The sequence below is a fragment of the Camarhynchus parvulus genome, chromosome 3 (assembly GCF_901933205.1).
Source record: "Camarhynchus parvulus chromosome 3, STF_HiC, whole genome shotgun sequence".
Lineage (NCBI taxonomy): Eukaryota > Metazoa > Chordata > Aves > Passeriformes > Thraupidae > Camarhynchus > Camarhynchus parvulus.
The window spans coordinates 88,167,364-88,180,352 of NC_044573.1; the positions used below are offsets into that span (position 1 = coordinate 88,167,364).

The 12,989-nt window shown below is 36.1% G+C and overlaps 1 protein-coding gene across 1 annotated transcript in view; it reads left to right on the forward strand.

Annotated features, from left to right (window-relative positions):
- RNGTT (RNA guanylyltransferase and 5'-phosphatase) overlaps positions 1-12,989 on the forward strand; it is a 171,048-nt gene that overhangs the window by 55,709 nt on the left and 102,350 nt on the right. The window contains exon 11 of the mRNA XM_030946306.1: positions 8,314-8,478. Coding sequence (XP_030802166.1) covers positions 8,314-8,478 — 165 coding nt within the window. The remainder of the gene's footprint in view (positions 1-8,313; positions 8,479-12,989) is intronic.

The window sequence follows — 12,989 nt, forward strand, 5'->3', positions numbered from 1 at the left end:
ATAGTGTTGCTCCTGGGAGAGGGATACAGAACAAGTAGTTCTCCAAGAGTAGCTTTAGAAGTTACCATGATACTAAATCCTTTATATTTTTCAGGTGTTTGTGTCTTTGGTGTCTGTACTCTTACTTGCTTACCCTCATGTGATACTTTTTCAGCAAACCATGAAACTTGCTATAAAAAAATACAAAGTCACACCTGAAAGTTTAAGTTGGGTTGTAAATGAAAATAACTGAGATATTTTAAACCTGAAATAGAATTTGGAGAATAAAGTCCAAAACCAATTTTTTTGTTCTTAGGAGGTTTCCTTAAAGAGCTTTTCTCAGTATCTTTGTTAAACAATTTTCTGCTTCTCATGATTCGAACCTTTAAAACCCCTCACTTTTTATCTGCAGTATCATTTTTTCTTCTAACCCTACAGAAACTTATGATTAAATAGAAAAACTGTGTCCTTCTCCAGCTCACAGTTTATGATAGTCATTCCCATAGGTACTGCCAAGTGGACTTAAATCCAGCTTCTGTCTCAAGAAAATATTCAGATCTCTCAAAAATGTGGCAGTAATCACAGCTGAAGTGGAAGGTGTGAAATACTTTACAGTGGGACAGGTTTTCCACTTGCATTATCCTGTCCAGTTTTCTAAGTACTGGCAATGAAGTCTCAAACAGGGCTTTTCTCGTCTGACATATTTCAAAACAAAAATCTCTGGGCAAAATAGAGTATTGGGGAAATGTCATATGGAAGCAGTGAGAGTGTTCCAATGTTGTAATGTCTTATTTCCCTAACTTAGTTTTAATTACGCATTTTTTTGCAATTAATCTAGCAACAATATTTCATTTTTTCCAGCTTTCTTCCTGTCTCTTCCCATCTTTTTCCTGTTTCTAGGAGAAAAGAACTAAAGAAAAAGAAATAGTCAAAGTTAATCAGAAGGCTGTAGCAAATATAATAACTGTATATTTCAGGATTGGTTTAAGAAGGTTGAAAGCAGGACCTCACTAGTATTTTCTTTTTCATGCCTAATTGGGAGAGAATTGGGATTATTCTGTCTGAAAAAGAGAAGGCTTAGGGGAGACATTATTGCTGCCTTCCAGTACCTGAAGGGAGCCTAGAACAGATCTGGAGAGAGACTTTCCACAAGGGTCTGTAGTGAAAGAACAATGGGGAATAGATTTAAACTGGAAGTGGGCAGGTTTAAATGAGACAATAGGAAGAAATTTTTCACTGTGAGCTTTGTGAGGCACTGGAGCAGGTTGCCCAGAGAAGTTGTGGATACCCCATCCCTAGAAGTGTTCAAGGCCAGGCTGGATGGGGATTTGAGCCACCTGATCTAGTGAAAAGTGTCCCAGGCCATGGCAGGGGATGGAACTGGATGATCTTTAATGTCCCTTCAAACCCACACCATTCCATGGTTCTAACATGTTTGAATAGCCTGACTGACTGCTATGGTCTAGGAGAGAATGTGAATGCTGTAATTTCTTCCTTTTAAAAATATTTCTCTTATTTAAAATAAATATGAAGAAGAATATAATTTTCTCTTGAAATGAGTATTACATTTTCAGTGTTTCTTACTCATAAGCTAACCATGTCCCAACGAACTAGATATCTAAAGACAGATTGTGTACTGAAATGATAGATATTTGCAAGTCTTCAGGTGTTACAAGCTTAATTTTTAGTTCTATCATGGTTTAGACAACGTAGGTGGTTCCTTTTCTAAGACAGTCATTGTGAATAAGTGCTGATTGTACTACTATTTCCCCCCTCATTTCTAGTTTTTACAAGACTTCTTACTAACTGTACTAGACAGTCTTATTTTGAATACCAGGAAGTGATTTATATTCTAAAAACACTAGTGCCACAATCTTTTCAAGTATGAAATGGCCTGAATAATGTTTTCAAGATGAAGGAATTTTCCCACAGTTCTTTAATTCACTGCAGCAATAATTCTTTCTCATAAAGACAGCTCTGTGAAAACCCAGCAATAGCTATTCCTATGAAGAGTCATTGTGAATGGCCGATAGAAAGGAAGAAAGTGTGAGGAGAGTTGAAGTAGAAAGCGAAAATATTGACTGCAACACATACTAGGTGGTCCAATTAAGGTAAGAATGCCTCCATACTACATGCAACACAAGCACTAGGAAAAATAGTTAGAAAAAACTGAAGCAGTAAAATCCTGTGTTTGACTTTGAAGATAGCCTAAATTCAGTGTAAAATAAATTATTAAAACTTAGATTCCCATATGCAGTCTTTTTGTGTGTAAATATCCCATGGTGATAATGACACATCTATTTTATAATTAGGGTTTTTTAGAACTATGACTTTTCCTTCTGTAATTGAAGTGGGAAGTTCATCTACTCAAATTACCTGAGGGGAGGCAACCAGTCTAGACAGAACAGGATTCCTTTTCGTTTTAATAATTTACGTCCGAGTAAAATTCCCTTATTGAGTTCTGGTTTTTAGGGCTCAGAAGGATTGCTAAATGAAGTCACTGTACATGCAATCAATGGATTTGACTGAGTTGTCTGTTCTCTGAAAATAGCAACTAGTAAGCTTTCAGTGCCTAACTGGAGCTTTTTTTTCAAAAGGGAGGGCTTAGGTGTTCATCTGTGCTCGATGCTTGTTTCCATAATTCTGCCTCTTTATTGCCCAGTATTGGTGATGAGAATCATAATTCAGTCACTTCAACTGACTGTAAATATTCTGCTTTGTATATGTTACGTTTATTCTGGTGGTGCAAATTTATCATCCAGTTGCAATTACAGAGTTTTATGGTTTTTATTGTGAATTTGTTTAAAGTTTTGAGCAATCCAAGAAGAGTAAGGGACAGAGCAATGGTTGTAGTAAAATCTACTTTTTCTGTTTTGGTCATATCTGTTTAGTCACAGTATTGACAGTCCTGCTGTTTTGTTCAAGTTATGTTTACTAATAAAAAAACCCCGTGGAGATATGTTTGTACATTCTGTTAGACCTTGGTGTTGTCCTTTGGTTATTAACTTCTTTCCCTTGTACATTTTAAAATTTATTTTCAGTGATAATTTTTAAGGAAATACCAGTAATTTAATATATGTCTCGAGCAATATTTTTAATAGGTCTGATTCTTCAAACCATTTTTGTTCTATGGTAAATCAGAGCAATATTGCACTGTAAAAAACAGCAACATATAAATTGTAATCATGTTCCTGCAGTACACTGTTTGTATTATTACAATTGAAACAGTATTTCACACACTATACCTCGTTGATGCTAAGATGAACTTTATAAACCTTTTGAAACTGCTGAATTCCTTGCCCTTGTCATACATGTTTTGAATATTTGAGTGAGAAAAGTTAAAGACCCCCAAAATTTTAAAGTTAGATAATTGCCAAAATTTTGAAATAAATTTTTGGATTCTATTGATTGGCATGCCTTTTGCCTTTTAGAAATAAAGAACTTAAGGGTCATATTTCTATAACATTTTTCTTTTCCGTAATACTTTACTTTTAATCCTGCTTGAAAAAGAAAACTTCATAGGAAATGAAAAAAGCCTTTTAGGCTTAGTAATAATCTTATTTGGAAACTCAAACAGCACCTTTGGATTGTTTGTATATAAAGCCGTGTGTACAGAAAAAGCAGCATCTATAAAACCATTGTCAGAAGAAATATGTGCCAGATCATTAATATAAAGCTAAAAAGATTAGACTGCACGGTCTTCAGAAGTTGGGAGAACTAATAATGGGCTTTCATTGGGAATACAGATGTCAGCTGTGGGTGCCTTGAATTGTCAATAACGTTAAACACAGGATAGAAGACAGTTGTGACATATGTTGTGCTCTGGCTCAGTAAGTGAAGACGTACATGGACGTATATCTGTGTGTGTGTGCTGAATTATTCATGTCTCAGGTACTGCTCTGGAGAAGCAAATGGAGCATGCTTTGCTGGTGGGTACACTTCAGCCATATCCTATGGAGGAAAAGAATAAATATTCTCAGTTTATCCTGGCCCATGCTGGTTATCAGCTGTGTGCAGGGGCCCAGGCATTATTCTTTTTGCTATAGCTGCATTGTGGAAAAAGTGCGTAAATACCAAAATCAAAGATGAAGTACTTTTATGGAATTTGGTGCCTGTGTGTTCACTGCATCCATCTAAGTAAAGGACTTTCTGTATAAGGCTTATGGAATTTGCTGAGCTGTGGCTGCGAGGTAACCTTAGAGACACAGGGGAAGGGAAAATCAACTGTGGAGGGCGATGCTGGTACATCCTCAGGGATGCCTTTCTCCATGTGGAGAGAGAGGCTGGATGTGCAACAGAAATCACATTAGCCTCTTATCCCAGTCCCAGCCACTCCTGCCATTTTGCTGTATGCAGTGACCTGGGGTTTGAGTTCCTCACCTGATGTAGCATGAGGTTGTGGCTTCAACACGAGGTCTCTGTGAACCGGGTGGAGGGCAGGAGCACAGCCTGACACTTGTCCAAATTCTGTCTTCTGGCACCCATTTGGAGCATTGTTAGATGGACTGGTCTTGTTGGGTGGGTGGGGTTTTTTTGGTGGTAGCACTTTTTTTTTTTTTTTTTTTGCTTTTTTCTAATCTCCATTCAGCAAATAAATTGTCTTCCCCCATCTGCTCAAGACAATGGATATTAAATGAGCTGCAGACCCTATTTTTCAGTGGTTTTAAACCCATTTCTTTTTGTGATTCTTATGTGACTTGTTATGTATGATTTCTGTTGAGAAGTTAATTTGAAATAACTGGAGTTTAAATTTAGAAATGTTGAGTCCTGGGTGGATTTCAAAGTTCAGTAGAAATTTCATCTTAGGTTTTGAAGTTGTGTGGAGGATGTTTTAGCATCAAAACCATATTTTGCAAGCCCACTCCATGCTGTGACCTTAGTGCAATGCACGGAGTTTCAACAGGTGAAGAAAGCTCAGCTGCTTGAGGAAGAGGTGTTGATTCAACAGATGACTCTTCTGTTAAGGCTTGTCTAAATGATATTTTGCTTTAGGATATATTTTATTTACAGTGAGAGGGAAGTGTAACTTTGTAACATAGGTAGGAGATGCATGCTACTTGTTAATTTTGTTTTATCCTTTGCTAACACACTTGCTTTAGGTTACAATGTCTAGAACAGGAATTATCATTTTATGTACTTCAGTAACTATGCTGTCAAGCAGTAGTGACCCTCATCCTTCTCAGACAAGTAAAAACCTGCATATTGGAATAAGATCTTAATTATCTGAATGCTTAAGTTAGTCAAACATCTGTATTGCCTAAAACATGCTATTACTTACTGCCTGGATTTAGATTATATATGCATCAATGTCTTGGTTTTTGACAATTATTAAATGTGTGCTTTATACACTAAATAATCTCTTCCTGGTTTTGTCAAGGTCTCTGAATTATTTATTACAGCCTACGTTGCCCTCCTACTTATTTGCTAAAGCTAAGAATGTTATCACTTCAAGATTTTGGCTATGTCTGGGATAAATGTGTTGTATATTAGCAACATTTTTTGTAATTATGGGAAATGTCTAATAACAAAGAAAGAGCCACTCTCCTACAATATTGCTTTTATTTGGTATGTCCTTGAGTTAAATTCAATTATGTGCTAATTTTCTTATTGCTAATGTCCTGTGCTTTTGTAAGAATGAAGTACTCTTTGACTTCTTAGTTTACTAGTCTGATGAAGTAGCTTGGCAGCATTGTCTGTGTTTTCCTTTCTCATATGATCTTATGTCAACCTAGCTTTGACCTTTATTTGATGGAACCTAGTGGTAATATACCCTTCTATTTAACAAGCTTTAAAATAGAAATATATGATTGGCAGGACTGCAGGAAATAATTAGTTCCAAGTAGATGAGAAAAGTGAAAGGAATATTTTCAGGAAAAGAAAGTGATTCAGCTGGTTTATGGTGCATATGAAGTTGCCTCAGCTTTTAATTTAACTGTTTATGGATGGAAATATAAATCACTGTACAAAACCATTTTTTGAAGGAGTCATTATAAAAAAGCTTTCTAAATAACCTAACTGCTTATTGGCTTATTGGAAGCTCAAATGTATGAAATATTAATTAGTTCATTTGCTCTTTCAGACCTACTAATAAAATGTGGCTGAGCGGAAAATATAGGGAAGAGAGCATGTGCACTAGATCTTGCTGAAATCTACCTAGAGAATTATGTGGGTTCTTTGAAATGATAAAAAAAATATATATATATATACATTTCCCAGGAAAGAATTCTTCAATCAGTACTTCAGTCAGTTGTTACAGGTGTTGAGATGTGTTTTCTGTGCTATAATTCCATGTACAAACCAGGGCAAGCTCAGTCACTGTATAGATGAGTACTCAAGTATGCTATACACAGGGGGAGAAAAAAAGGAAGGAAAAAAGAAGGAAGAAAAAATTGATTGATTGATTAATTGATTGATTGATATTCCAGCATTTTGTCTGTGGCACTTAAAAATCTGTAGGTCATGCAGCTGAATTCTGTGAGAAGTGAATAAAGAGTGAATCATTCTCCTGCCCCTTGGATTTTTCCATACTCTTAATTTTCCATTCATTTGAATGGCTCTTTACTGGTAAGACCTTCATGTTTGAAAGGAGGACAACACTGAAGGCAACATTAATAGCCAGCTAGGCTTTCTTTTTCATGAGCATGGATCAGTGCACAGAGATTAGGAGACACTTCACCCCTGGTGTCAGCCACAGGCTTTGTACAAGATGTGCTTCCCCACAGAGTGATGGTGGCTGGGCTGCCTGCTCTTATGTAGACTGAAGCCGAGTCCTAAAAGAAAGTGGTTGTGACCTACGTGTGGTATGGGAGCAATACATCATTCTTAAAGCTGTTGCCATGAACAACTGAGGAGTTATGATAGAGGTCTAATAGGTTCTAATGCTAGCAAAGAAATATAAGACAAGCTTAATGCTTCTTTGGGAACATGAAATGTCAAAGGTTTTGGTGAAAGCCAATATGATTTTGGAAAGAACTGATTAAATTCATGTTATTTAAATAGGCATTCTGTTTTTTTCCTAATTGAGATACCTGTTCGGATACTTCTTGCTCTCTTACCTTTGTGTGCCTCATCAGAATGTCATTTTGCTTTTTTTTTTTTGGCCTTCTTTCCAGTTGACCAGTTCAGATCCTCTCTGAAGCATGTTGGAGCAGTGCTTTTTTCCTTCGAGTTGCCTTTAGTGCAGGAGGTACCTGGTAGCCAGTTCTTCTGCTCAGCTGTACTGCTGATACTGATGATTTGAGTCCCATGTCTTCCCAGTTTCCTTTGCTCATTGCTTTCAATTTTTGAAGAATTCTGGTTTGCAAGCCAAGGCTCTGTGAGCTTATTTCCTATAGGCCATGAAAGGAATGGGTTTTGAAAATTATTTTCTTGTGTGAATGGGGTGGCAAAATGAGGGATGATCTCATGTAAATAACTTTCTGTGCTTAATCACACTTGTAACAGTGGAAATCTATGAGTTTTGTGTCTCATTGCTGTGAAAGTGACACCTCTGATTGAAATGAGCTTTAGAATTTATTAGTTGACAGTTGCTTGTTTTGTTCTAGTGATATCCATAGCGTGTTTTCCTCACCATCTAATGCTCAAAATATAATGAACTCCATTACAAGCGTTAGAACTCCGTTACTAATCTGACAAATGCACATTTTGAATGCTCATACTGATCTGGTGCAATGCACCAAATGTAGAAAGAAAAATGTAAAGCTGCTGGTTTATTTCTGATCTTGAAAGGTCAGGATATGCTGCTGAGGCTTATCGAAGGGTTTTACTGCCTTTTTGTGACTGAGCCCTCAAATATCTTGCAGGTTTTTGTAGCCGTTGTTTATTGGCACATTTTCCAACTGCACCTATTATTCTCTTTTCTATGGCAGAAAAATGAACATTAATTAATGTTTCTTTCAAGGCATAAATATACTGCACTTAGAGCAAGGATTTCACTTAAATGTGTAAATCTCATTGCTTTGTCATTAAAAGTATTGTGAACAAAATTATCTAAATGGCTTCAGAGGAAAGCTATGTGGAGAAGTATAACTACCATATAAAAGCTATAATTAGGGGGTATTTAAATTATTTTGCTTAACTTTAAAGGTATTTGGGCGTTTAATTCATGTCTGCTTGAATGCATATTACAGATTTCTAGCTTTCTGTGAACTTTGGTTTGGGAAAACCTCTTATAACCCGGGAAAAAATGTTTGAAAATCACACATTTGGGAAAAAATTTAGTAAATTGATAATTCTTCTATATATCTGTAGTTTTCTATATCTTTTCTTAGGAAAGCTTAAATTGTTCAAATAATTTGGTGTTTGATTTTAATACTGATTTTTGTAACTTGGCAGGGACAGCCTGTTGGAGACTGTGATTTTAATGTTCGACTTGCATGTATAGAGAAAGAGATTATATTTCCACGACATGAGAAGATGAAAAGTGGTCTCATTGACAAAGCACAGGAACCCTTCAGTGTTCGAAACAAACCATTTTTTGACATCTACACTTCCAGAAAGGTAAGCTTGATTTCAGTTGTTTTATGTTGTGGTACTGGAGGCTGTATAACAGTGATATGTATAGGTTTTCCCTCAGCATTTTTGTTGTGTCTTCCGATGAGTTCCTTTGCTAACCAAATGTTCAACAATTGTTGTGGGGTGACTGGCAGCTGGGGATAATTCTGAAAAGTGAGGTTTTTTGGTTTTATTACTTATCTCAGGCTTTTAAAAAACAGTTTTTGAAGATATCAATAAATCTAAAATACCAGGTAAAAGTTTAGGGACATTGCAATCTGCCTTTGAGATGATTGTGTTTCAAATGCAGTTCAGTCAACAATTTTTTACCATAATGTGTTGCCACCACCTTAAAAGCATCTTTGAGATATGAATATCTATACATTTTTAATTTATTGGGATATTTGGGTTTGGTGTATGGCTTCTTTGGTGTTTTTTCCTTGGATTTTTTTTCGGTTGATTTGAGGTAGGTATTTTAAGTATCAGTCATGACAGACTCTGAAGCTTTCTACATTTTGGAGTTTAGGTTACACATTTTTCTTTTTGTATAATGTACGTTATAGGGTATTTTTGTCCTCATTTAAATCAGACTTACCTAGTGAAATATGTTCCTTTTACTACTCTTACAACAGAAAGCTTCTTAACAGGCTTGAAATCTGATCATTGTTTTCAATAAGGAAGAAGTTCTATGCCAATGTTTGAAAATTGTTTGTATGCCCTATGATAACTGTAAGGAGTTTTAGGTAGCAGTACCAGTATTGATGTGGAATTTTATCTAAGGCAATATTGGTAAACACGTAAGAGAAATAATGATTGGTTCAAAATAGATTTCAAATCTATATCTGCTCAAAAGAATAGTATTCATAAAAATGTATTCTCAAAAGATCTATATATAAACTAAGAATTATTGGTGCTCTTACTTACCTCAAAATACCTTTTCCATTTCATTACTTCTGTGAACTTGATGACTATGATTCCTGTAACACTTCCTTAGGGTAATGAAAAAAGCCTTGCATTTTCATATTTATCATAACTTTGTGAATTTTTCATTACATATGGTCAGAATAGACTATAAACAGTAGTCCAGTTTATTGAAACATTGCCCTATTCTGAAAAAAGACTATTTAAAATAATATTGTTTTACCCAAAGGATCTTTATCCTATTTTTATTTAGTCATCTCTGCAACTATAGCAACAAACGTAGTGATGAATGCCTCATCAGTATAGCTGAAAAAGTGAGCAGACTTCCTCTTGCATCAATGATGACTGTCTTGAAAGGGTTTGCCAACTCTATGTGCAGGACAGCAAGGTCTGCAGAAAGATAAGGAATTCCTTCTGTCCTCCAAGTCTGTTCATATCCATTAATCCCTCTCCAGAGACAGGTGCCGCTGAATGGATCCTAAAGGGTGACAAGTGGGACCTGCTTAGGTAGTCTTCTCCTTATGTTCAATTAGATGTTTTTCTTTTCTTTTCCAAGAAGAGTTGGATCCTTTTATCTTTAGGAGGGATCTAACAGGATCCTTCCTAAAGGATTCCTAAGGATCTTGTAATGGTAAAACCATTACAAGATGTAATGGTAAAACCATTACAAGATCCTTAAAGATTTACACCCTTGAGTGGTCTCAGAAAAGCTGTGATATTTTTAAGCCTGGGTTTCTTCCCTACTTTCTTCGCAGTGTATTTCACTGAGAGAAGGTGTGGCTTCTTAAGTCACCCCCAAGGCTTTCAAAGATCAAGGAGGGTGGCAGTCCTTGGTCACAGATAAGATGGCTCTCTGATTGCACCAGCATATTCAAGGGTGAAAAAGTGGAAAACCCGTACCTTGTCAGAATGGGTTTCATCAAAACTTTTGGAGTATGATTTGGAGTTGCTTGGCGTAATTTTTTTTTCCAGTGTAGCTGGGGTTTGCTTGAGATCAAGAAAAGAATCATGTGTACTTCATCACGTCTTATTTTTGTTTTGAGAAGCTTTAATTTTTGAAACACGTTCTCAGGATGCAGTTTGAACTTCACAAGAGAATGTTCTAGATCTTTTTTACAGCCTCCCTCCATCATTCATTTCTATGATCTAAGACATTCCATTCCATTCTTTTTGATAAAAATATCAGTAAATGTGTATTAGATTGTGTGGACTGTAGGAAGATTACTCAAAAGGCCAGGAGCCTTGCTGCTGTATTTAATAGCAGAAAAAGTGGCAAAAACTTTTAATTATACCAGAAAAAATGAGTGTTTTCCATGTAGACTTAGTTATTTTCAGTGAAAAAGTGGGAAGTAATTATTTGAAACAGCAGTAAACTTTGTGCTGTGTTATATAATACATCCACTAATGAAAATGTTCTTCGAGTTATGGATTTAGAACTTAATGCCAGAGTTAGGTACTGACTGATTTTTTTTTTTTAATCTGGAAATCAATTTACTGTGAAATGAAATGCACTTTTAAAGTGCAATTATAAAGTATGACAGTGTTTGTAGTTGTGTCTTGAGATTTGATTTTGGATTTTGGAAATAAAAGCTGTGTTTTTATGATATTGCCTTCAGGGTTATTTTAAGGTGTTTGGATGGACTGTTATTTTTTGTAAGTCTGAGTTTTAGTGGTAAGACCAAAGAAACGAACAATCACTGGAGAGAAGGTTGTATATTCTCAGAGTCTCTAAAAATATTGCCTTGTAGAACTCTGATATTGATGAAGAAAGCACTATCACTAAAGTTTTTTTCCTCTATAATCAATTAAACACAGATTAGTATTTTAGTGTTAGCTGGGAACTTCCTTTTAATGTAACTTATAGGTTCTTTTAGACATTTTGAGCAAAGTTGAATTTTTGGTGTTTGTCATTACATTTGCATGATTGGTCACTTCTGTTGCATAGCTTGCTTTCTTTGCATTTATTGGTTTGCATCAGAATTCAAGGAGATGATATGGTCAAAATCTCCCACCCGTTGTGTAAGGAATGCAGCAGTCAGTGGAAGAAGCTGAGTTTTAGGTTGGTGCTTTAAATGCTTCATACTCTTAGGCTTTGAACCATGGCCTTGTATTTACAGGAATATTATGCTTTTCAGCAAGACATTATTTTCATTATATTGAGCAGGAAGTACAGGTGCATAGAAATAATTATATTCTTGGAAGTGGTCCATTCTTGGCTTTCCTTGCTTAAACCAATTCACAGTTCTCTTGCAAGGCTTTTTTGTGTGGACAGTCTCAGTCTGGATGTCATCACTAAAGCCTATTGTCTAGTGAAAATTCTTTCTAGCAGGAGTAGGAAAAAAGTTCCTTTCTGTGCAGTCTGTGGTCCCATGGAGAATTGTACCCATCACTCTCAATGGAACAAAAGGGCTAAAGGTTAAACAATGATACAGGTCAAGTGAACAACCTTTTGCAAATGTTAGCACACTGTATGTCAATGACTTGTCAGTTTTGGACTATTATCTGGTTTTAAAATGACAGCTTGTCCTAGAGGGATTAGAGAGAAGGTAATCTCTGCTACAAGATTAAATGGTCTAGGATCCTTTTAAAAGTTTTCAGTCAAATCTGTGAACTGACAGGTGATTTACTTTGTTCTCCTTGTTTATTTGACATCTGGATTTTTATTTTTACTTTTTAAAACTGCTTTTATTGTAGTTAGGAGAGGGGGAATGTTTAGAGTTTATACCAATAAAGGCATAGCTCCTGTTGAAATGGTTTGCTTTGAAAAATTAAGTGGCTGTGGACTTCTGATGCAGGAGAATGTGTAAGTGCACACTTTGCTGCTGTTCATGTATTTTGCAGACAGCTGAGCAGCAGCTGTAAGTTAGTGTTTGAATGCCCTGAAAGAGTGAACCCTGATAAAGGGCAGAATATGCAGACATTGCTCATCCATGTCTGCCAAGAGAGCTGTTAACCAAAACTGGCTGCAAATGACAAGGCCCTGTCTTACATCTCCAAGTTGCCTACAGACAACATGAGGAGAAACTTTGCAGTCATGGGACAGAAGAATTGCATGGCAACAATGGTGGTTGCAGAAGTGTCAAATACTCTGTCTATTTATTGAGGATCTTGAAATCCCCATCTCAGTGAAGAGAGAATGTTACCATCTGGAGGTTTTTTATTGCCAAGAAGACCTGTTTCCTCTGTTTTTATTTTTGTTTTGATTTTCTATGCCTTCAGGAGTAGTTTAATCAGCTCACCTTTCAATCCCGCATTTCCTGGCCTAGATTGGCAACCATTCTTCATGCCCGGCCTACATCATATTCCTCACTCCATCTGTTCCCTTCCAAGGTTTTGGCCTATTTATCATCTAATCACATTTTAATTGTCTTCTAACCCATGTCCCCTCTACCATTTTGTTTCTGTTTGTTTTTATTTTTCATGTCTTACATTTCTTCCTCACTCCTGTTCCATCTCCCCAAGAATGGAAAGTTTATTGGTGTAAAAGCAGTATTGCTTTATTTCACCCTTAGATACTTTTGTGCTGGTGTAACCTTCGCTTAAATCTTCTTTTTGGCATGCTTTTCTTCTGTAAACACAAATAATCATTGACCTGA